This window comes from Salmo salar, unplaced genomic scaffold, assembly GCF_905237065.1.
Source record: "Salmo salar unplaced genomic scaffold, Ssal_v3.1, whole genome shotgun sequence".
Taxonomy (NCBI): Eukaryota; Metazoa; Chordata; class Actinopteri; order Salmoniformes; family Salmonidae; genus Salmo; species Salmo salar.
This window is the reverse complement of record NW_025550630.1, coordinates 253,677-278,214: the sequence shown is the minus strand read 5'-3', so window position 1 is coordinate 278,214 and position 24,538 is coordinate 253,677. Positions and strand designations below refer to the sequence as shown.

Sequence of the window (24,538 nt, the reverse complement as noted above, 5' to 3'; positions counted from 1 at the left end):
CAGGGTTGGGCAGGGGTAGGGTAGTGTAGGGTAGGGGGAGTGTAGGGTAGTGTAGGGTTGGGTAGTGTAGGGTAGTGTAGGGTAGTGTAGGGTAGGGGGAGTGTAGGGTAGTGTAGGGTAGGGTAGTGTAGGGTAGTGTAGTGTAGGGTAGTATAGGGTAGTGTAGGGTAGGGTAGTGTAGGGTAGGGTAGTGTAGGGTAGTGTAGGGTAGGGTAGTGTAGGGTAGGGTAGTGTAGGGTAGTGTACGGTAGTGTAGGATAGGGGGAGTGTAGGGTAGTGTAGGGTAGGGTAGTGTAGGTTAGTGTAGGGTTGGGTAGTGTAGGGTAGTGTAGGGTTGGGTAGTGTAGGGTAGTGTAGGGTAGTATAGGGTAGTGTAGGGTAGTGTAGGGTAGTGTAGGGTTGGGTAGTGTATGGTAGTGTAGGGTTGGGTAGTGTATGGTAGTGTAGGGTTGGGTAGTGTAGGGTAGGTTAGTGTAGGGTCGTGTAGGGTTGGGTAGTGTAGGGTAGGGTAGTGTAGGGAAGTATAGGGTAGTGTAGGGTAGGGTAGTGTAGGGTAGGGGTAGGGTAGTATAGGGTAGTATAGGGTAGTGTAGGGTAGTATAGGGTAGTGTAGGGTAGGGTAGTGTAGGGTAGTGTAGGGTTGGGTAGGGTAGTGTAGGGTAGGGTAGTGTAGGGTAGTGTAGGGTAGTATAGGGTAGTGTGGTGTAGGGTAGTGTAGGGTAGGGTAGGGTGAGTGTAGGGTAGGGTAGTGTAGGGTAGTGTAGTGTAGGGTAGTGTAGGGTAGTGTAGGGTAGTGTAGGGTAGTGTAGGGTAGGGTAGTATAGGGTAGGGTAGTGTAGGGTAGGGTAGTATAGTATAGGGTAGGGTGGTATAGGGTAGGGTAGGGTAGTATAGGGTAGGGTAGGGTAGTATAGGGTAGTATAGGGTAGGGTTGTGTAGGGTAGGGTAGTATAGGGTAGGGAGGTATAGGGTAGTGTAGGGTAGGGTAGTATAGTATAGGGTAGGGTGGTATAGGGTAGGGTAGGGTAGGATAGGGTAGGGTAGGGTAGGGTAGGGCAGTATAGGGTAGGGCAGTGTAGGGTAGGGTATTAGGGTAGGGTGGTATAGGGTAGTATAGGGTAGGGTGGTATAGGGTAGGGCAGTGTATGGTAGGATAGGGTAGGGTAGGGTAGGGCAGGGTAGTATAGGGTAGGGTAGGGTGATATAGGGTAGGGTAGGGTGGTATAGGGTAGGGTAGGGTAGGGTAGTATAGGGTAGGGTAGGGTGGTATAGGGTAGGGTAGGGTAGGGTAGTATAGGGTAGGGTAGGGTGGTATAGGGTAGGGTAGGGCAGGGTGGCATAGGGTAGGGTAGGGTAGGGTGGCATAGGGTAGGGTAGGGTGGCATAGGGTAGGGTAGGGTAGGGTAGTATAGGGTAGGGTGGTATAGGGTAGGGTAGGGTGGTATAGGGTAGGGTAGGGTGGTATAGGGTAGGGTAGGGTGGTATAGGGTAGGGCAGGGGAGGGTAGGGTGGGTATAGGGTAGGGTAGGGTAGGGTAGGGTAGTATAGGGCAGGGTAGGGTGGTATAGGGTAGGGTAGGGTGGTATAGGGTAGGGTAGGGTAGGGTGGTATAGGGTAGGGTAGGGTAGTATAGGGTAGGGTAGGGTGGTATAGGGTAGGGTAGTGTATGGTAGGATAGGGTAGGGTAGGGCCGGGCAGGGTAGTATAGGGTAGGGTAGGGTGGTATAGGGTGGGGTGAGTATAGGGTAGGGTAGGGTGGTATAGGGTAGGGTAGGGTGGTATAGGGCAGGGTAGGGTAGGGTGGTATAGGGTAGGGTAGGGTAGGGTAGGGTAGTATAGGGTAGGGTAGGGTGGTATAGGGTAGGGTAGGGTGGTATAGGGTAGGGTAGGGTGGGGTAGTATAGGGTAGGGTAGGGTGGTATAGGGTAGGGTAGGGTGGGGTAGGGTAGTATAGGGTAGGGTAGGGTGGTATAGGGTAGGGTAGGGTAGGGTAGTATAGGGTAGGGTAGGGTGGTATAGGGTAGGATAGGGTAGGGTAGGGTAGTATAGGGTAGGGTAGGGTGGTATAGGGTAGGGTAGGGTAGTATAGGGTAGGGTAGGGGTGGGGTAGGGTGAGTATAGGGTAGGGTAGGGTAGGGTGGTATAGGGTAGTGTAGGGTAGGGTAGTATAGGGTAGGGTAAGGGGGTATAGGGTAGGGTAGGGTAGGGTGGTATAGGGTAGGGTAGGGTAGGGTGGTATAGGGTAGGGTAGGGTAGTATAGGGTAGGGTAGTATAGGGTAGGGTGGTATAGGGTAGGGTAGGGTGGTATAGGGTAGGGTAGGGTAGGGTAGGGTAGTATAGGGTAGGGTAGGGTAGGGTGGTATAGGGTAGTATAGGGTAGGGTAGGGTGGTATAGGGTAGGGTAGGGTGGTATAGGGTAGGGTAGGGTAGGGGGCTCTGGCGGTTTCCAGAGCTGATGGGGGGCAGGGGGCCTGAAACTGCAGGCCGTCCACACACACAGTCATCCACTCAGACATACAGATAGCTCCCCCACAGACCACCTCTCTATTTTCATTACACAACCAGACACATAAAGCATGACAGTGTTTCCTCCAGAACCCTCCCATAAAATACACCACTGGTCTCTGAAGGGAGAGGAGCCCGATCGGTGTGATCTGTTACCACAGACCACAGACACAGTCGTTTGTGAAGTGAGCAGCACTCAAAGTGCCGCTGTAAAGTAAGCAGTATTCAAACGAGGACTTCAGGTGGAACCTCCGTGCTTCAGCAACCCAAGGAAAGGAGAGGGGTTTAAACAAAAAACACAACCGCATAAATCATGAGAAGGGGTTTAACCAATAAATATTTGAGGAAGAAAGGAGTTCGAGCACTCAGGAAAAGAGGGAGAGATGAATTACTTGTGGTTCACTTTAATCCATAATTCAGGAGGATTAGAGAGGTGACTGATGTTTCCACGTGATCTGATCACCTAGCTCCTATTTACAGCCTAGTGGCCTCTGGAGACAACAACAATAGAAGACGAGAATAATAAATCATATGATTCAAGGTAAATGGCAAATTATCATGAAGGAGAAGAGTCTTGAGTCTTTCTGGGTTCAGTCTTCAGCCGTGAGTCTTTCTGGGTTCAGTCTTCAGCCGTGAGTCTTTCTGGGTTCAGTCTTCAGCCGTGAGTCTTTCTGGGGTCAGTCTTCAGCCGTGAGTCTTTCTGGGGTCAGTCTTCAGCCGTGAGTCTTTCTGGGTTCAGTCTTCAGCCGTGAGTCTTTCTGGGTTCAGCCTTCAGCCGTGAGTCTTTCTGGGTTCAGCCTTCAGCCGTGAGTCTTTCTGGGTTCAGCCTTCAGCCGTGAGTCTTTCTGGGTTCAGCCTTCAGCCGTGAGTCTTTCTGGGTTCAGCCTTCAGCCGTGAGTCTTTCTGGGTTCAGCCTTCAGCCGTGAGTCTTTCTGGGTTCAGTCTTCAGCGGTGAGTCTTTCTGGGTTCAGTCTTCAGCCGTGAGTCTTTCTGGGTTCAGTCTTCAGCCGTGAGTCTTTCTGGGTTCAGTCTTCAGCGGTGAGTCTTTCTGGGTTCAGTCTTCAGCCGTGAGTCTTTCTGGGGTCAGTCTTCAGCCGTGAGTCTTTCTGGGTTCAGTCTTCAAGACCTTTCCACACCTGGATTGTACATTTCTTTCTTTCTTCAAGCTCGATCAAATTGGTTGTTGATCATTGCCAGGCATTTTTAAGTCTTGCCATAGATTTACAAGCCGATTTAAAATCAACTGTAATTTGGCAACTCAGGAACATTTACTGTCTTCTTGGTAAGTAACTCCAGTGTAGATTTGGCCTTGTGTTTTAGGTTATTGTCCTGCTGAAAGGTGAATTCATCTCCCAGTGTGTGTTTGGCCTTGTGTTTTAGGTTATTGTCCTGCTGAAAGGTGAATTCATCTCCCAGTGTATTTGGCCTTGTGTTTTAGGTTATTGTCCTGCTGAAAGGTGAATCTGTCTCCCAGTGTCTGATGGAAAGCAGACTGAACCAGATTTTCCTCTGTGCTTAACTCTATTCTGTATCTTTTTATTTTTTTTAAACTCCCTAGTCCTTAACGATGACAAGGATACCCATAACATGATGCAGCCACCACCATGCTTGACAATATCAAGAGTGATACTCAGTGGTGTGTTGTATTTGCCCCCGAACATAACACTTTGTATTCAGGACATGAAGTAACATTTTTTACAGTTTTAATTTTAGTCCCTTAATACAAACAGGATGCATGTTCTGGAATATTTTTTATTCTGTACAGACTTCCTTCTTTTCCCTCTGTAAATCAGGTTTGTATTGTGGAGTAACTACAATGTTGTTGATCAATACTCAGTTTTCTCCTATAACAGACATTAAAACTCTGTAACTGTTTTGAAGTGACCGTTGGCCTCATGGTGAAATCCCTGAGCGGTTTCCTTCCTCTCCGGCAACTGAGTTAGGAAGGGATGCCTGTATCTTTGTAGTGACTGGGTGTATTGATACACCATCCAAAGTGTAATTAATAACTTCACCATGCTCAAAGGGATATTCAATGTCTGCTTTTTTTTTTAAACTTTTACCCATCTACCAATAGGTGCCCTTCTTTGCGAGGCATTGGAAAACCTCCCTGGTCTTTGTGGTTGAATCTGTGTTTGAAATTCACTGCTGGACTGAGGGACCAGATAATTATATGTGTGTGTGTGTGGGGGGGGTACAGAGACGAGGTAGTTATGTTAAACACTATTATTGAACACAGAGTGAGTCCAATACAACTTCAAATGTGACATGTTAAGTCCATGTTTTACTGCCGAACTTATTTATGCCATAACAAAGGGATTGAATACTTTTTGATTTAAGACATTTCAGCTTTACTTTTTTTTTTTAAATTAATTTGTAAAGAATAATAATTCTAAAAATAAATCCACTTTGACATTATGGGGTATTGTGGGTAGGCCAGTGACAAAACAATCTCAATTGAATCCATTTTTTTTTTTTTATTCCAGGCTGTAACAACAGCAATGAGATGTGGATAAAGTCAATGGGTTTGAATACTTTCTGAAGGCTGTGTATATACACACACACGGGTGATTACTTGGGTGTCTGTGAAAACAGAGACACACGTGAGAAGAAGAACGAAGGGAACATTAAGGAAACAAGGCCACAGGCGTCTAAGGAGGAGTTACTGTCCAAGATACCTCTCTGTTTTAGTTTACATACCACGTCACCTCCTCTGAGCGACGTGCGGACGAGGTCCATGACTACAGAGCACAAGGGAGTAAAGGTGGAGCCGTGGTTGGCAATAGTATTGTAGCATTCAAAACCGCCACTGTAAATTACAGTAAACAGCATTCAAAACCGCCACTGTAAATTACAGTAAACAGCATTCAAACCGCCACTGTAAATTACAGTAAACAGCATTCAAACCGCCACTGTAAATTACAGTAAACAGCATTCAAACCGCCACTGTAAATTACAGTAAACAGCATTCAAACCGCCACTGTAAATTACAGTAAACAGCATTCAAACCGCCACCGCAAATTACAGTAAGCAGCATTCAAACCGCAGTAAGTCAGCAGTATTCAAACTGCAGTAACTCGGCAGTATTCAAACTGCAGTAAGTCAGCAGTATTCAAAGCACCAGCGTAAAGTTAGCTGCAGTACTCATAGCACCAGTGTAAAGTTAGCTGCAGTACTCATAGCACCAGTGTAAAGTTAGCTGCAGTACTCATAGCACCAGTGTAAAGTTAGCTGCAGTACTCATAGCACCAGTGTAAAGTTAGCTGCAGTACTCATAGCACCAGTGTAAAGTTAGCTGCAGTACTCATAGCACCAGTGTAAAGTTAGCTGCAGTACTCATAGCACCAGTGTAAAGTTAGCTGCAGTATTCAAAGCACCAGCGTAAAGTTAGCTGCAGTATTCATAGCACCAGTGTAAAGTTAGCTGCAGTACTCAAAGCACCAGTGTAAAGTTAGCTGCAGTACTCATAGCACCAGCGTAAAGTTAGCTGCAGTATTAGTCCTAACGGTGGAGCTCCAGCTAGCTAACATGACAGCACCAGTCTTTCTGCATTTTATCTCCATCAAACGACAGCATCTGGGGAGATCATACAGCCCCCTTTTTTTGGGGGGGGGAGAAACACTCGGCAGTCTGTCAGTACCTCCAGATTAAAAGAGAGGAACCTTTCATTTCCCTGGATAGGAAGAGAGAGAGAATGAAAGGCTCTGGCGAAGGACACTGACTGTGGAGTCTGCAGTGTGTTATCAGCTAGGCCTCCATATGAAACACCTTCCTCTATTGGACACAGGCCCACTTCAAAAGGAGATGGAGGGAGGGAGCATGGAGGTCTGTTCGCTTTGACAGGCTGCGTCGCAAACGGACCCCCTATTCCCCCATAGGGCTCTGGTCTAAAGTAGTGCACTATGTAGGGAATAGGGGGCCATAGGGCTCTGGTCAATAGTAGTGCACTATGTAGGGAATAGGGGGCCATAGGGCTCTGGTCAACGGTAGTGCACTATGAAGGGAATAGGGGGCCATAGGGCTCTAGTCAACAGTAGTGCACTATGAAGGGAATAGGGGGCCATAGGGCTCTAGTCAACAGTAGTGCACTATGTAGGGAATAGGGGGCCATAGGGCTCTAGTCAACAGTAGTGCACTATGAAGGGAATAGGGGGCCATAGGGCTCTAGTCAACAGTAGTGCACTATGAAGGGAATAGGGTGCCATAGGGCTCTGGTCAACAGTAGTGCACTATGAAGGGAATAGGGGGCCATAGGGCTCTAGTCAACAGTAGTGCACTATGAAGGGAATAGGGGGCCATAGGGCTCTGATCTAAAGTAGTGCACTATGTAGGGAATAGGGGGCCATAGGGCTCTGGTCAACAGTAGTGCACTATGAAGGAAATAGGGGGCCATAGGGCTCTGATCTAAAGTAGTGCACTATGTAGGGAAGAGTTTACCAACAGACAATCTGACAACGCTCTGAGTTTACCAACAGACAATCTGACAACGCTCTGAGTTTACCAACAGACAATCTGACAACGCTCTGAGTTTACCAACAGACAATCTGACAACGCTCTGAGTTTACCAACAGACAATCTGGCAACGCTCTGAGTTTACCAACAGACAATCTGGCAACGCCCTGAGTTTACCAACAGACAATCTGGCAACGCCCTGAGTTTACCAACAGACAATCTGGCAACGCCCTGAGTTTACCAACAGACAATCTGGCAACGCCCTGAGTTTACCAACAGACAATCTGGCAACGCTCTGAGTTTACCAACAGACAATCTGGCAACGCTCTGAGTTTACCAACAGACAATCTGGCAACGCTCTGAGTTTACCAACGCCCAGAGTGCACTCTGGCACTCCAGAATAAATTTACAAACACACCAATAGTTGTTTAGTACATTACTCCTTCTGTTTAGCACATGGCCTCACATGTGAATCCTTAAAGAGATGGGTGGGGCTAAAGGCTTAAGAGGGTGTGAAGGATGCTGAATGGGCGGAGACAAAGAAGATCTCTCCAGTAGGCACCAAAACATTCAAAAGGACATTTCCTAGCTCTGAGTCTCTACTTTATCCAATGTAAAAAAACAGCATTTCAAATGTTGCTACATAAGACTGAATCAAGCCTGTCGCTCACATATTGGTGGGTTAAGTCAAAAGTATTAGTAGGTTTTTCCACACTACATCTCTCCCTCCCTCCCTCCCTCTCTCTCTCCCCCGCGCCTCTCTACATCTCTCCCTCCATCCCTCCCTCTCTACCTCCCTCTCTCCCTCTCTACATCTCTCCCTCCCTCTCTACATCTCTCCCTCCATCCCTCCCTCTCTCCCTCTCTACATCTCTCCCTCCATCCCTCCCTCTCTACCTCCCTCTCTCCCTCTCTACATCTCTCCCTCCATCCCTCCCTCTCTCCCTCTCTCCCTCCATCCCTCCCTCTCTCCCTCTCTACATCTCTCCCTCCCTCCCTCTCTCCCTCTCCCTTTTCTATTCTTTGTTTTTCTAACCTGCCAGCACCCGGACCAGATGTGCAAATGTTTCTCTACGTTGCTATTCCAGCCCGTTCTCTGTTCCAAGAGGAGCGAGGCAGAGAGGGGCGAGGCAGGTAGAGAGACAGACAGGCAGAGCTAGAAGAGAGAGACAGACAGGCAGAGCTAGAGGAGAGAGACAGACAGGCAGAGCTAGAGAGGAGAGAGACAGGCAGAGAGAGAGACAGGTAGAGAGAGAGAGAGAGAGGAATATTTGACTTCACTCCACAGGAGAGCAGTTGAATAATTTGGCGGCCGCTCCGCTGCTCTGCGCTGGGCTGGTCTCAGGGTAAAGGTAGCTTGGCGATGGCCATGTTGACGGCATACTCAACAACATGATCCTAATGGCTTGGAAAATCCCTGGGCCTCCAGAGAACAGGCCAGACGCTACCGGCTGCAGGAGAAAAGCTACTGTTTTATTGAATTCAGCCCCTTTTTACAGCCTCCCATGTATTACGAGACCATTAAGGCATGCTGGAGGACATGGAGCGGAGAAGAGTTGGAGAGTTCATTTACCCACGGCTGCAGGTCCTCTACCTCACACTGGGCAAGGCGGGACGGCCGAGGTGGGTTGTGTGTGTGTGTGTGTGTGTGTGTGTGTGTGTGTGTGTGTGTGTGTGTGTGTGTGGTCACGATACAAAAATGTTGACTTCGATACCGATACCAGGTTTAGTGTTACGAAACTCGATCACGATATCATCACGATACCATCACGATACCATCACGATACCATCACGATACCAAAATGATACCATCACGATACCAAAATGATACCATCACGATACCAAAATGATACCATCACGATACCATCACGATACCATCACGATACCATCACGATACCATCACGATACCAAAATGATACCATCACGATACCAAAATGATACCATCACGATACCAAAATGATACCATCACGATACCAAAATGATACCATCACGATACCATCACGATACCTAAATGATACCATCACGATACCATCACGATACCTAAATGATACCATCACGATACCATCACGATACCTAAATGATACCATCACGATACCTAAATGATACCATCACGATACCAAAATGATACCATCACGATACCATCACGATACCATCACGATACCATCACGATACCAAAATGATACCATCACGATACCATCACGATACCATCACGATACCAAAATGATACCATCCCGATACCAAAATGATACCATCACGATACCAAAATGATACCATCCCGATACCAAAATGATACCATCACGATACCATCACGATACCATCACGATACCAAAATGATACCATCCCGATACCAAAATGATACCATCACGATACCATCACGATACCATCACGATACCAAAATGATACCATCACGATACCATCACGATACCATCACGATACCAAAATGATACCATCCCGATACCAAAATGATACCATCACGATACCATCACGATACCATCACGATACCATCACGATACCAAAATGATACCATCACGATACCAAAATGATACCATCACGATACCACAGTAAAGAAAAGGTGAATTAGCCAACGTCCCAGAGAGGCAGTAGATGTAGACAGATCAACTCAGCTACCGCTCTGTTCTCACAGACATCAATAATCAATCACAGACATCAATAATCAATCACAGATATCATTAATCACATCACAGACATCTACACATGGTATTCAATAGGACTGTGTGTGAATACATGGTATTCAATAGGACTGTGTGTGAATGCATGGTATTCAATAGGACTGTGTGTGAATGCATGGTATTCAATAGGACTGTGTGTGAATGCATGGTATTCAATAGGACTGTGTGTGAATGCATGGTATTCAATAGGACTGTGTGTGAATGCATGGTATTCAATAGGACTGTGTGTGAATGCATGGTATTCAATAGGACTGTGTGTGAATGCATGGTATTCAATAGGACTGTGTGTGAATGCATGTTATTCAATAGGACTGTGTGTGAATGCATGTTATTCAATAGGACTGTGTGAATGCATGGTATTCAATAGGACTGTGTGTGAATGCATGTTATTCAATAGGACTGTGTGTGAATGCATGTTATTCAATAGGACTGTGTGTGAATGCATGTTATTCAATAGGACTGTGTGTGAATGCATGGTATTCAATAGGACTGTGTGTGAATGCATGTTATTCAATAGGACTGTGTGTGAATGCATGGTATTCAATAGGACTGTGTGAATGCATGTTATTCAATAGGACTGTGTGAATACATGTTATTCAATAGGACTGTGTGTGAATGCATGTTATTCAATAGGACTGTGTGTGAATGCATGGTATTCAATAGGACTGTGTGTGAATGCATGGTATTCAATAGGACTGTGTGTGAATACATGGTATTCAATAGGACTGTGTGTGAATGCATGGTATTCAATAGGACTGTGTGTGAATGCATGGTATTCAATAGGACTGTGTGAATGCATGGTATTCAATAGGACTGTGTGAATACATGGTATTCAATAGGACTGTGTGAATACATGGTATTCAATAGGACTGTGTGTGAATGCATGTTATTCAATAGGACTGTGTGTGAATACATGGTATTCAATAGGACTGTGTGTGAATACATGGTATTCAATAGGACTGTGTGAATACATGGTATTCAATAGGACTGTGTGAATACATGGTATTCAATAGGACTGTGTGAATACATGGTATTCAATAGGACTGTGTGTGAATACATGGTATTCAATAGGACTGTGTGAATGCATGCTATTCAATAGGACTGTGTGAATACATGGTATTCAATAGGACTGTGTGTGAATGCATGGTATTCAATAGGACTGTGTGAATACATGGTATTCAATAGGACTGTGTGTGAATGCATGGTATTCAATAGGACTGTGTGAATGCATGTTATTCAATAGGACTGTGTGTGAATGCATGGTATTCAATAGGACTGTGTGTGAATGCATGGTATTCAATAGGACTGTGTGTGAATGCATGGTATTCAATAGGACTGTGTGTGAATGCATGGTATTCAATAGGACTGTGTGTGAATGCATGGTATTCAATAGGACTGTGTGTGAATGCATGTTATTCAATAGGACTGTGTGTGAATGCATGTTATTCAATAGGACTGTGTGAATGCATGGTATTCAATAGGACTGTGTGTGAATGCATGTTATTCAATAGGACTGTGTGTGAATGCATGTTATTCAATAGGACTGTGTGTGAATGCATGTTATTCAATAGGACTGTGTGTGAATGCATGGTATTCAATAGGACTGTGTGTGAATGCATGTTATTCAATAGGACTGTGTGTGAATGCATGGTATTCAATAGGACTGTGTGAATGCATGTTATTCAATAGGACTGTGTGAATACATGTTATTCAATAGGACTGTGTGTGAATGCATGTTATTCAATAGGACTGTGTGTGAATGCATGGTATTCAATAGGACTGTGTGTGAATGCATGGTATTCAATAGGACTGTGTGTGAATACATGGTATTCAATAGGACTGTGTGTGAATGCATGGTATTCAATAGGACTGTGTGTGAATGCATGGTATTCAATAGGACTGTGTGAATGCATGGTATTCAATAGGACTGTGTGAATACATGGTATTCAATAGGACTGTGTGAATACATGGTATTCAATAGGACTGTGTGTGAATGCATGTTATTCAATAGGACTGTGTGTGAATACATGGTATTCAATAGGACTGTGTGTGAATACATGGTATTCAATAGGACTGTGTGAATACATGGTATTCAATAGGACTGTGTGAATACATGGTATTCAATAGGACTGTGTGAATACATGGTATTCAATAGGACTGTGTGTGAATACATGGTATTCAATAGGACTGTGTGAATGCATGCTATTCAATAGGACTGTGTGAATACATGGTATTCAATAGGACTGTGTGTGAATGCATGGTATTCAATAGGACTGTGTGAATACATGGTATTCAATAGGACTGTGTGTGAATGCATGGTATTCAATAGGACTGTGTGAATGCATGTTATTCAATAGGACTGTGTGTGAATGCATGGTATTCAATAGGACTGTGTGAATACATGGTATTCAATAGGACTGTGTGAATACATGGTATTCAATAGGACTGTGTGAATACATGGTATTCAATAGGACTGTGTGAATACATGGTATTCAATAGGACTGTGTGTGAATACATGGTATTCAATAGGACTGTGTGTGAATACATGGTATTCAATAGGACTGTGTGAATGCATGCTATTCAATAGGACTGTGTGAATACATGGTATTCAATAGGACTGTGTGAATGCATGCTATTCAATAGGACTGTGTGAATACATGGTATTCAATAGGACTGTGTGTGAATGCATGGTATTCAATAGGACTGTGTGAATGCATGTTATTCAATAAGACTGTGTGTGAATGCATGGTATTCAATAGGACTGTGTGAATACATGGTATTCAATAGGACTGTGTGAATACATGTTATTCAATAGGACTGTGTGAATACATGGTATTCAATAGGACTGTGTGTGAATACATGGTATTCAATAGGACTGTGTGAATACATGGTATTCAATAGGACTGTGTGAATACATGGTATTCAATAGGACTGTGTGAATACATGGTATTCAATAGGACTGTGTGAATACATGGTATTCAATAGGACTGTGTGTGAATACATGGTATTCAATAGGACTGTGTGAATACATGTTATTCAATAGGACTGTGTGAATACATGGTATTCAATAGGACTGTGTGAATACATGGTATTCAATAGGACTGTGTGTGAATACATGGTATTCAATAGGACTGTGTGAATACATGTTATTCAATAGGACTGTGTGAATACATGGTATTCAATAGGACTGTGTGAATACATGGTATTCAATAGGACTGTGTGTGAATACATGGTATTCAATAGGACTGTGTGAATGCATAGAGTCCCTCAGCTGATTTTGTCTGGTTTCATGAGGCTACAGACGGACAGACTGTTTCCTTTTCATGTGGGATTGGTGGTACTGGACTGATGAACAACAGCAGTAGCACCGTCTCTTTAAGACACCTCACCCTCGTTGTGCCCTTGAGCAAGACACCCACACCCTCGTTGTGCCCTTGAGCAAGACACCCACACCCTCGTTGTGCACTTGAGCAAGACACCCACACCCTCGTTGTGCACTTGAGCAAGACACCCACACCCTCGTTGTGCACTTGAGCAAGACACCCACACCCTCGTTGTGCACTTGAGCAAGACACCTCACCCTCGTTGTGCACTTGAGCAAGACACCCACACCCTCGTTGTGCACTTGAGCAAGACACCCACACCCTCGTTGTGCACTTGAGCAAGACACCCACACCCTCGTTGTGCACTTGAGCAAGACACCCTCACCCTCGTTGTGCACTTGAGCAAGACACCCACACCTAAATGCCAACCGATGTCTGATTGTATCCTGTATAATATCCTGCAGGTTGACTGGCTTTAATGGACGACTAGACGCACAGACAGACGCTGAGACCAACCAACTACAGAGGAACTTTACACTACGAGATGTTACCAAGTCCATATCTGGTTGATGTGTTATAACAGAACCAGCTGGACTAGACAACAGAACCAGCTGGACTAGATAGTCCATATCTGGTTGGTGTGATACAACAGAACCAGCTGGACTAGACAACAGAACCAGCTGGACTAGATAGTCCATATCTGGTTGGTGTGATACAACAGAACCAGCTGGACTAGACAACAGAACCAGCTGGACTAGATAGTCCATATCTGGTTGATGTGTTATAACAGAACCAGCTGGACTAGACAACAGAACCAACTGGACTAGATAGTCCATATCTGGTTGGTGTGTTATAACAGAACCAGCTGGACTAGACAACAGAACCAGCTGGACTAGATAGTCCATATCTGGTTGGTGTGATACAACAGAACCAGCTGGACTAGACAACAGAACCAGCTGGACTAGATAGTCCATATCTGGTTGGTGTGATACAACAGAACCAGCTGGACTAGACAACAGAACCAACTGGACTAGATAGTCCATATCTGGTTGGTGTGTTATAACAGAACCAGCTGGACTAGACAACAGAACCAGCTGGACTTGACAACAGAACCAGCTGGACTAGATAGTCCATATCTGGTTGATGTGTTATAACAGAACCAGCTGGACTTGACAACAGAACCAGCTGGACTAGACAGCAGAACCAGCTGGACTAGACAGCAGAACCAGCTAGACTAGACAGCTGGACTAGACAACAGAACCAGCTGGACTAGACAACAGAAACAGCTGGACTAGACAACAGAACCAGCTGGACTAGACAGCAGAACCAGCTGGACTAGATAGTCCATATCTGGTTGGTGTGTTATAACAGAACCAGCTGGACTAGACAGCAGAACCAGCTGGACTAGATAGTCCATATCTGGTTGATGTGTTATAACAGAACCAGCTGGACTTGACAACAGAACCAGCTGGACTAGACAGCAGAACCAGCTGGACTAGACAGCAGAACCAGCTAGACTAGACAGCTGGACTAGACAACAGAACCAGCTGGACTAGACAACAGAAACAGCTGGACTAGACAACAGAACCAGCTGGACTAGACAGCAGAACCAGCTGGACTAGATAGTCCATATCTGGTTGGTGTGTTATAACAGAACCAGCTGGACTAGACAGCAGAACCAGCTGGACTAGATAGTCCATATCTGGTTGGTGTGTTACAACAGAACCAGCTGGACTAGACAGCAGAACCAGCTGGACTAGACAACAGAACCAGCTGGACTAGACAACAGAACCAGCTGGACTAGACAACTGGACTAGACAACAGAACCAGCTGGACTAGATAGTCCAAACGGGGTTTTACAGACAGGTGATGAGTAACGATCTTTTAACTCCAACTAGACATGAGGTCTAATGAGCCCTAATCACTCCCACTGACTAGTAGTGGTGTCCAACATGATCCCCCCTTCCTGTGTGTGTGTGTGTGTGTGTGTGTGTGTGTGTGTGTGTGTGTGTGTGTGTGTGTGTGGTGTGTGGTGTGTGTGTGTGAGAGCGTGTGTGTGTGTGTGGTGTGTGTGTGGTGTGGTGTGGTGTGTGTGTGTGTGTGTGTGTGTATATATATGCGTGTGTGTTATGTGTGTGTGTGTGTGTGTGTGTGTGTGTGTGTGTGTGTGTGTGTGTGTGTGTGTGTGTGTGTGTGTGTGTGTGCGTGTGTGTGTGTGTGGCGTGTGGCTGTGTGTGAGCGTGTGAGCGTGTGTGTGTGTGTGTGTGTGTGTGTGTGTTATATGTGTGTGTGTGTGTGTGTGTGTGTGTGTGTGTGTGTGTGTGGCGTGTGTGTGTGTGTGTGTGTGTGTGTGTGTGTGTGTACCAGTGGGAGGAATGAGGAAGCGCAGCCCTCGGAGGACAGAAACACAGCAGTAATAACTGTAATACAGTGTTTAGTTACCTGGTGCTGTGTAGACATGGCTGAGCAGGGCCTCGTTGACCCCTGGGTAGGAACCGTCTCCCAGGCTGTGTGTCCAGCTCTGCAGCATGGCCTGGAGGAGCAGGATCTGGGGACGAGTGGCCTGCACTGCGAAGTGGGGCAGCTCAAAAATACACTCGGTGATCAGGACCGACGAACGCTTTGTCCTGGGGGAGAGAGAGCGAGAGAAGGGAGAGAGAGAGAGCGAAGAGAGGAGAAGAGAGAGTGATGGGTTAGAAGAGTGCTTGGGACTGGGAAGGGAGTGGAGAGGAGACTTGGGACTGGGAAGGGAGAGGAGAGGAGACTTGGGACTGGGAAGGGAGAGGAGAGGAGACTTGGGACTGGGAAGGGAGAGGAGAGGAGACTTGGGACTGGGAAGGGAGAGGAGAGGAGACTTGGGACTGGGAAGGGAGAGGAGAGGAGACTTGGGACTGGGAAGGGAGAGGAGGAGGAGACTTGGGACTGGGAAGGGAGAGGAGACTTGGGACTGGGAAGGGAGAGGAGAGGAGACTTGGGACTGGGAGGGGAGAGGAGACTTGGGACTGGGAGGGGAGAGGAGACTTGGGACTGGGAAGGGAGAGGAGAGGAGACTTGGGACTGGGAAGGGAGAGGAGAGGAGACTTGGGACTGGGAAGGGAGAGGAGACCTGGGACTGGGAAGGGAGAGGAGAGGAGACTTGGGACTGGGAAGGGAAGGAGGGGAGACTTGGGACTGGGAAGGGAGAGGAGAGGAGACTTGGGACTGGGAAGGGAGAGGAGAGGAGACTTGGGACTGGGAAGGGAGAGGAGAGGAGACTTGGGACTGGGAAGGGAGAGGAGACTTGGGACTGGGAAGGGAGAGGAGAGGAGACTTGGGACTGGGAGGAGAGGAGAGGAGACTTGGGACTGGGAAGGAGAGAGGAGACTTGGGACTGGGAAGGGAGAGGAGAGGAGACTTGGGACTGGGAAGGGAGAGGAGAGGAGACTTGGGACTGGGAAGGGAGAGGAGAGGGAGACTTGGGACTGGGAAGGGAGAGGAGAGGAGACTTGGGACTGGGAAGGGAGAGGAGAGGAGAGACTTGGGACTGGGAGGAGAGGAGACTTGGGACTGGGAAGGGAGAGGAGAGGAGACTTGGGACTGGGAGGGGAGAGGAGACTTGGGACTGGGAAGGGAGAGGAGACTTGGGACTGGGAAGGGAGAGGAGAGGAGACTTGGGACTGGGAGGGGAGAGGAGACTTGGGACTGGGAGGAGAGGAGACTTGGGACTGGGAAGGGAGAGGAGAGGAGACTTGGGACTGGGAAGGGAGAGGAGAGGAGACTTGGGACTGGGAAGGGAGAGGAGACCTGGGACTGGGAAGGAGAGGAGAGGAGACTTGGGACTGGGAAGGGAAGGGAGAGGAGACTTGGGACTGGGAAGGGAGAGGAGAGGAGACTTGGGACTGGGAAGGGAGAGGAGAGGAGACTTGGGACTGGGAAGGGGAGAGGAGAGAGAGACTTGGGACTGGGAAGGGAAGAGGAGACTTGGGACTGGGAAGGGAGAGGAGAGGAGACTTGGGACTGGGAGAGGAGAGGAGAGGAGACTTGGGACTGGGAAGGGGAGAGGAGAGGAGACTTGGGACTGGGAAGGGAGAGGAGACCTGGGACTGGGAAGGGAGAGGAGAGGAGACTTGGGACTGGGAAGGGAAGGGAGGGGAGACTTGGGACTGGGAAGGGAGAGGAGAGGAGACTTGGGACTGGGAAGGGAGAGGAGAGGAGACTTGGGACTGGGAAGGGAGAGGAGACTTGGGACTGGGAAGGGAGAGGAGAGGAGACTTGGGACTGGGAAGGGAGAGGAGAGGAGACTTGGGACTGGGAAGGGAGAGGAGAGGAGACTTGGGACCGGAAGGGAGGGGAGAGGAGACTTGGGACTGGGAGAGGAGAGGAGACTTGGGACTGGGAAGGGAGGGGAGAGGAGACTTGGGACTGGGAAGGGAGGGGAGAGGAGACTTGGGACTGGGAAGGGAGAGGAGAGGAGACTTGGGACTGGGAAGGGAGAGGAGACTTGGGACTGGGAAGGAGAGGAGAGGAGACTTGGGACTGGGAAGGGAGGGGAGAGGAGACTTGGGACTGGAAAGGGAGAGGAGAGGAGACTTGGGACTGGGAAGGGAGAGGAGAGGAGACTTGGGACTGGGAAGGGAGAGGGAGACTTGGGACTGGGAAGGGAGAGGAGAGGAGACTTGGGACTGGGAAGGGAGGGGAGAGGAGACTTGGGACTGGGAAGGGAGAGGAGAGGAGACTTGGGACTGGGAAGGGAGAGGAGAGGAGACTTGGGACTGGGAAGGGAGAGGAGAGGAGACTTGGGACTGGGAAGGGAGAGGAGACTTGGGACTGGGAAGGAGAGGAGACTTGGGACTGGGAAGGGAGAGGAGAGGAGACTTGGGACTGGGAAGGGAAGGGAGAGGAGACTTGGGACTGGGAAGGGAGAGGAGAGGAGACTTGGGACTGGGAAGGGAGAGGAGAGGAGACTTGGGACTGGGAAGGGAGAGGAGACTTGGGACTGGGAGAGGAGAGGAGACTTGGGACTGGGAAGGGAGAGGAGAGGAGACTTGGGACTGGGAGGAGAGGAGACTTGGGACTGGGAAGGAGGGGGAGAGGAGACTTGGGACTGGGAAGGGAGAGGAGAGGAGACTTGGGACTGGGAAGGGAGAGGAGAGGAGACTTGGGACTGGGAAGGGAGAGGAGAGGAGACTTGGGACTGGGAGAGGAGAGGAGACTTGGGACTGGGAAGGGAGAGGAGAGGAGACTTGGGACTGGGAAGGGAGGGGAGAGGAGACTTGGGACTGGGAGAGGAGAGGAGACTTGGGACTGGGAAGGGAGAGGAGAGGAGACTTGGGACTGGGAAGGGAGAGGAGAGGAGACTTGGGACTGGGAAGGGAGAGGAGAGGAGACTTGGGACTGGGAAGGGAGAGAGGAGACTTGGGACTGGGAAGGGAGAGGAGACTTGGGACTGGGAAGGGAGAGGAGAACTTGGGACTGGGAAGGGAGGGGAGAGGAGACTTGGGACTGGGAAGGGAGAGGAGAGGAGACTTGGGACTGGGAGGGGAGAGGAGACTTGGGACTGGGAAGGGAGGGAGAGGAGACTTGGGACTGGGAAGGGAGAGGAGACTTGGGACTGGGAAGGGAGGGGAGAGGAGACTTGGGACTGGGAAGGGAGAGGAGAGGAGACTTGGGACTGGGAAGGGAGAGGAGACTTGGGACTGGGAAGGGAGAGGAGAGGAGACTTGGGACTGGGAAGGAGAGGGGAGAGGAGACTTGGGACTGGGAAGGGAGAGGAGACTTGGGACTGGGAAGGGAGGGGAGAGGAGACTTGGGACTGGGAAGGGAGGGGAGAGGAGACTTGGGACTGGGAAGGGAGAGGAGAGGAGACTTGGGACTGGGAAGGGAGAGGAGACTTGGGACTGGGAAGGGAGAGGAGAGGAGACTTGGGACTGGGAAGGGAGAGGAGAGACTTGGGACTGGGAAGGGAGAGGAGAGGAGACTTGGGACTGGGAAGGGAGAGGAGAGGAGACTTGGGAGGGGAGAGGAGAGGAGACTTGGGACTGGGAAGGGAGAGGAGACTTGGGACTGGGAAGGGAGAGGAGACTTGGGACTGGGAAGGGAGAGGAGACTTGGGACTGGGAAGGGAGAGGAGAGGAGACTTGGGACTGGGAAGGGAGAGGAGACTTGGGACTGGGAAGGGAGAGGAGAGGAGACTTGGGACTGGGAAGGAGGGGAGAGGAGACTTGGGACTGGGAAGGGAGGGGAGAGGAGACTTGGGACTGGGAAGGGAGAGGAGACTTGGGACTGGGAAGGGAGAGGAGAGGAGAGGAGACTTGGGACTGGGAAGGGAGAGGAGAGGAGACTTGGGACTGGGAAGGGAGAGGAGAGGAGACTTGGGACTGGGAAGGGAGGGGAGAGGAGACTTGGGACTGGGAAGGGAGGGGAGAGGAGACTTGGGACTGGGAAGGGAGAGGAGAGGAGACTTGGGACTGGGAAGGGAGAGGAGAGGAGACTTGGGACTGGGAAGGGGAGAGGAGACTTGGGACTGGGAAGGGAGAGGAGAGGAGACTTGGGACTGGGAAGGGAGAGGAGAGGAGACTTGGGACTGGGAAGGGAGGGGAGAGGAGACTTGGGACTGGGAAGGGAGAGGAGAGGAGACTTGGGACTGGGAAGGGAGAGGAGAGGAGACTTGGGACTGGGAAGGGAGAGGAGAGGAGACTTGGGACTGGGAAGGGAGAGGAGAGGAGACTTGGGACTGGGAAGGGAGAGGAGAGGAGACTTGGGACTGGGAAGGGAGAGGAGAGGAGACTTGGGACTGGGAAGGGAGAGGAGACTTGGGACTGGGAAGGGAGAGGAGAGGAGACTTGGGACCGGGAAGGGAGAGGAGAGGAGACTTGGGACCGGGAAGGGAGAGAGGAGACTTGGGATGGAGAGGAGAGGAGACTTGGGACTGGGAAGGGAGAGGAGAGGAGACTTGGGACTGGGAAGGGAGAGGAGAGGGAGACTTGGGACTGGGAAGGGAGAGGAGAGGAGACTTGGGACTGGGAAGGGAGGGGAGAGGAGACTTGGGACTGGGAAGGGAGGGGAGAGGAGACTTGGGACTGGGAAGGGAGAGGAGAGGAGACTTGGGACTGGGAAGGGAGAGGAGAGGAGACTTGGGACTGGGAAGGGAGGGGAGAGGAGACTTGGGACTGGGAAGGGAGAGGAGACTTGGGACTGGGAAGGGAGAGGAGAGGAGACTTGGGACTGGGAAGGGAGAGGAGAGGAGACTTGGGACTGGGAAGGGAGAGGAGAGGAGACTTGGGACTGGGAAGGGAGAGGAGAGGAGACTTGGGACTGGGAAGGGAGAGGAGAGGAGACTTGGGACTGGGAAGGGAGGGGAGAGGAGACTTGGGACTGGGAAGGGAGAGGAGAGATAAAAGGAAGCGGGACCTCGTCAACAAAACAGTAGAAAACACTGAGTAATGGACAGAACCATTCTCAGAACTTCCATGGACCCAACATGGTAACAGAACACTGACAGAGGTGAAATCAAAGTCTCCTTTTCCCTTCAGTTTCCTGGCAGGTTGTTAGCTCTGTGTATTACTGAAGAGACTCCACTATCCCCATCACATCCATGCTGCCGTCATGATTAATGTGAGGACACTGACATCAGAGATACCTGACACTGAAAATAATATCCACATTTAACCTCTCATCTGTTACAGCCAGCCAGGGAGGAGGAGGAGGAGGAGGAGAGAGCACCAGGCAGGGAGGAGGAGGAGGAGGAGGAGAGAGCACCAGGCAGGGAGGAGGAGGAGGAGGAGGAGGAGGAGAGAGCACCAGGCAGGGAGGAGGAGGAGGAGGAGCAGAGAACACCAGGCAGGGAGAAGGAGGAGGAAGAGGAGCAGAGAGCACCAGGCAGGGAAGAGGAGGAGCAGGAGAGAGCACCTGGCAGGGAGGAGGAGGAGGGAGCAGAGAGCACCAGGCAGGGAGGAGGAGGAGGAGAGAGCACCAGGCAGGGAGGAGGAGGATGAGGAGGAGGAGAGAGCACCAGGCAGGGGAGGAGGAGGGAGGAGCAGAGAGCACCAGGCAGGGAGGAGGAGGAGGAGGAGGAGCAGAGAGCACCAGGCAGGGGAGGAGGAGGAGGAGCAGAGAGCACCAGGCAGGGAGGAGGAGGAGGAGCAGAGAGCACCAGGCAGGGAGGAAGAGGAGGAGGAGGAGCAGAGAGCACCAGGCAGGGAGGAGGAGGAGGAGGAGCAGAGAGCACCAGGCAGGGAGGAGGAGGAGGAGGAGAGAGCACCAGGCAGGGAGGAGGAGGAGGAGGAGAGAGCACCAGGCAGGGAGGAGGAGGAGGAGCAGAGAGCACCAGGCAGGGAGGAGGAGGATGAGGAGGAGGAGAGAGCACCAGGCAGGGAGGAGGAGGAGGAGCAGAGAGCACCAGGCAGGGGAGGAGGAGGAGGAGGAGGAGAGAGCACCAGGCAGGGGAGGAGGAGGAGGAGGAGGAGGAGGAGAGAGCACCAGGCAGGGGAGGAGGAGGAGGAGCAGAGAGCACCAGGCAGGGAGGAGGAGGATGAGGAGGAGGAGAGAGCACCAGGCAGGGAGGAGGAGGAGGAGCAGAGAGCACCAGGCAGGGGAGGAGGAGGAGGAGCAGAGAGCACCAGGCAGGGGAGGAGGAGGAGGGAGCAGAGAGCACCAGGCAGGGGAGGAAGAGGAGAGAGCACCAGGCAGGGGAGGAGGAGGAGGAGGAGGAGGAGAGAGCACCAGGCAGGGAGGAAGAGGAGGAGGAGAGAGCACCAGGCAGCAGCTCCGGCTCCACTGTGTGATGGACTGACTAGCGCAGTGGTTCCCAGCCAGGGGTACTAGGACCCTTGGGGGTACTTGGCCTGTCCACAGGGGATACTTGTGAAGACCTATGAGACCACAGGTTTACTGGTAAAATGCACTTGGTGGGTGAGTAGTGAGTGAGTGAGTGGTGGATATATATATATGAGGTAACAGCCCCGTCAGAGAGACAGACTCCTCCAGGTCCAGCCAACCAACCATCTTCTGTCCCAAGACGCCCCTCATCCCAGGATGCACCGCAGCCCTCTATTTAACTGTTAAATAACCCACTGACACCATTTCACTGTTAAATAACCCACTGACACCATTTCACTGTTAAATAACCCACTGACACCATTTCACTGTTAAATAACCCACTGACACCATTTAAATAATCTACTGACACCATTTCACTGTTAAATAACCCACTGACACCATTTAACTGTTAAATAACCCACTGACACCATTTACCTGTTAAATAACCCACTGACACCATTTACCTGTTAAATAACCCACTGACACCATTCAACTGTTAAATAACCCACTGACACCATTTCACTGTTAAATAACCCACTGACACCATTTCACTGTTAAATAACCCACTGACACCATTTACCTGTTAAATAACCTACTGACACCATTTACCTGTTAAATAACCTACTGACACCATTTACCTGTTAAATAACCTACTGACACCATTTAAATAATCTACTGACACCATTTAACTGTTAAATAACCCACTGACACCATTTACCTGTTAAATAACCTACTGACACCATTTACCTGTTAAATAACCTACTGACACCATTTAAATAATCTACTGACACCATTCAACTGTTAAATAACCCACTGACACCATTTCACTGTTAAATAACCCACTGACACCATTTCACTGTTAAATAACCCACTGACACCATTTACCTGTTAAATAACCTACTGACACCATTTACCTGTTAAATAACCTACTGACACCATTTACCTGTTAAATAACCTACTGACACCATTTAAATAATCTACTGACACCATTTAACTGTTAAATAACCTACTGACACCATTTACCTGTTAAATAACCTACTGACACCATTTAAATAATCTACTGACACCATTTCACTGTTAAATAACCCACTGACACCATTTAAATAACCCACTGACACCATTTACCTGTTAAATAACCTACTGACACCATTTACCTGTTAAATAACCTACTGACACCATTTAAATAATCTACTGACACCATTCAACTGTTAAATAACCCACTGACACCATTTCACTGTTAAATAACCCACTGACACCATTTCACTGTTAAATAACCCACTGACACCATTTACCTGTTAAATAACCTACTGACACCATTTACCTGTTAAATAACCTACTGACACCATTTACCTGTTAAATAACCTACTGACACCATTTAAATAATCTACTGACACCATTTAACTGTTAAATAACCTACTGACACCATTTACCTGTTAAATAACCTACTGACACCATTTAAATAATCTACTGACACCATTTCACTGTTAAATAACCCACTGACACCATTTAAATAATCTACTGACACCATTTACCTGTTAAATAACTGACACCTCAACACTGATTGAAGTGGATTTAACAGGTGAAACATCAATAAGGGATCATCGCTTTCACCTGGTCAGTCTAACGTCATGAAATGTTTTCTATAATCAAGTGTATTTTTGGTATTAAAACAAAAAAGTACTATATCTTTATTTATTAAAAAACGCTTCCCAGCAGCTACGGGCTGTTCTAACCGAACATCAGTCCTGTCCAAAGAAACTAGTGTCTGAAGCAATCTGGATTTAACGACAGAACCCAGAGAAGAGCGGGAAGCCGCGGCACTACCGTTCAGTTCCACGTGCCCCGCCGCCGTATGTGTGTTAAAAAGTCCCCTTCAACGGAGAGACGGGCAGGGGATGAAGGGCGGAGTAGCTTGTTGGGACTGTTTAGTTTAGAGTGTTTAAAACGTGCAGGAGAGATGTCGAGAACACGTGGACTGTTTAAAACGAATCATTATGCACCTGTTTTTATTATTATTATTATTATAAAAGACACATTAGGTGAACAACGACTTTGACTGGTGGATGAATTAAAACCAGATTTTCCTCGTTGTTATTGTGTTTTAGAGAAATGTTGATCGCAGCGAGAGACGTGAGGTCATTTAGGAGCTGGCTGGCACGTGTTGTGTTTCTAGAGAGAAGACGAGGGTAGACGAGCTTTAGGGCTCGACTGTGGGGGCGTCCAAAAATACCACCCTATTCCCTGGTCAAAAGTAGTGCACTATATAGGGAACAGCAGGCCTCCCTCTCCACGTTACAGCAGGCCTCCCGCTCCACGTTACAGCAGGCCTCCCGCTCCACGTTACAGCAGGCCTCCCTCTCCACATTACAGCAGGCCTCCCTCTCCCACGTTACAGCAGGCCTCCTCTCCACTTACAGTACATTACAGCAGGCCTCCCTCTCCACGTTACAGCAGGCCCCTCTACATTACAGCAGGCCTCCTCCACATTACAGCAGGCCTCCCCTCTCCACATTACAGCAGGCCTCCCTCTCCACATTACAGCCCTTTCCACGTTACAGCAGGCCTCCCTCTCCACGTTACAGCAGGCCTCCCTCTCCACGTTACAGCAGGCCTCCCCCACGTTACAGCAGGCCTCCTCTCACATTCAGCAGGCCTCTCCACATTACAGCAGGCCTCCCCTCTCCACATTACAGCAGGCCTCCCTCTCCACATTACAGCAGGCCTCCCTCTCCACATTACAGCAGGCCTCCCTCTCCACATTACAGCAGGCC

General features: G+C 49.1%; 1 protein-coding gene across 1 annotated transcript in view; it reads right to left on the bottom strand.

The window, feature by feature from the left end:
* LOC106590749 (vacuolar protein sorting-associated protein 13B) overlaps positions 1 to 24,538 on the bottom strand; it is a 258,600-nt gene that overhangs the window by 18,234 nt on the left and 215,828 nt on the right. The window contains exon 19 of the mRNA XM_045713900.1: positions 15,414 to 15,598. Coding sequence (XP_045569856.1) covers positions 15,414 to 15,598 — 185 coding nt within the window. The remainder of the gene's footprint in view (positions 1 to 15,413; positions 15,599 to 24,538) is intronic.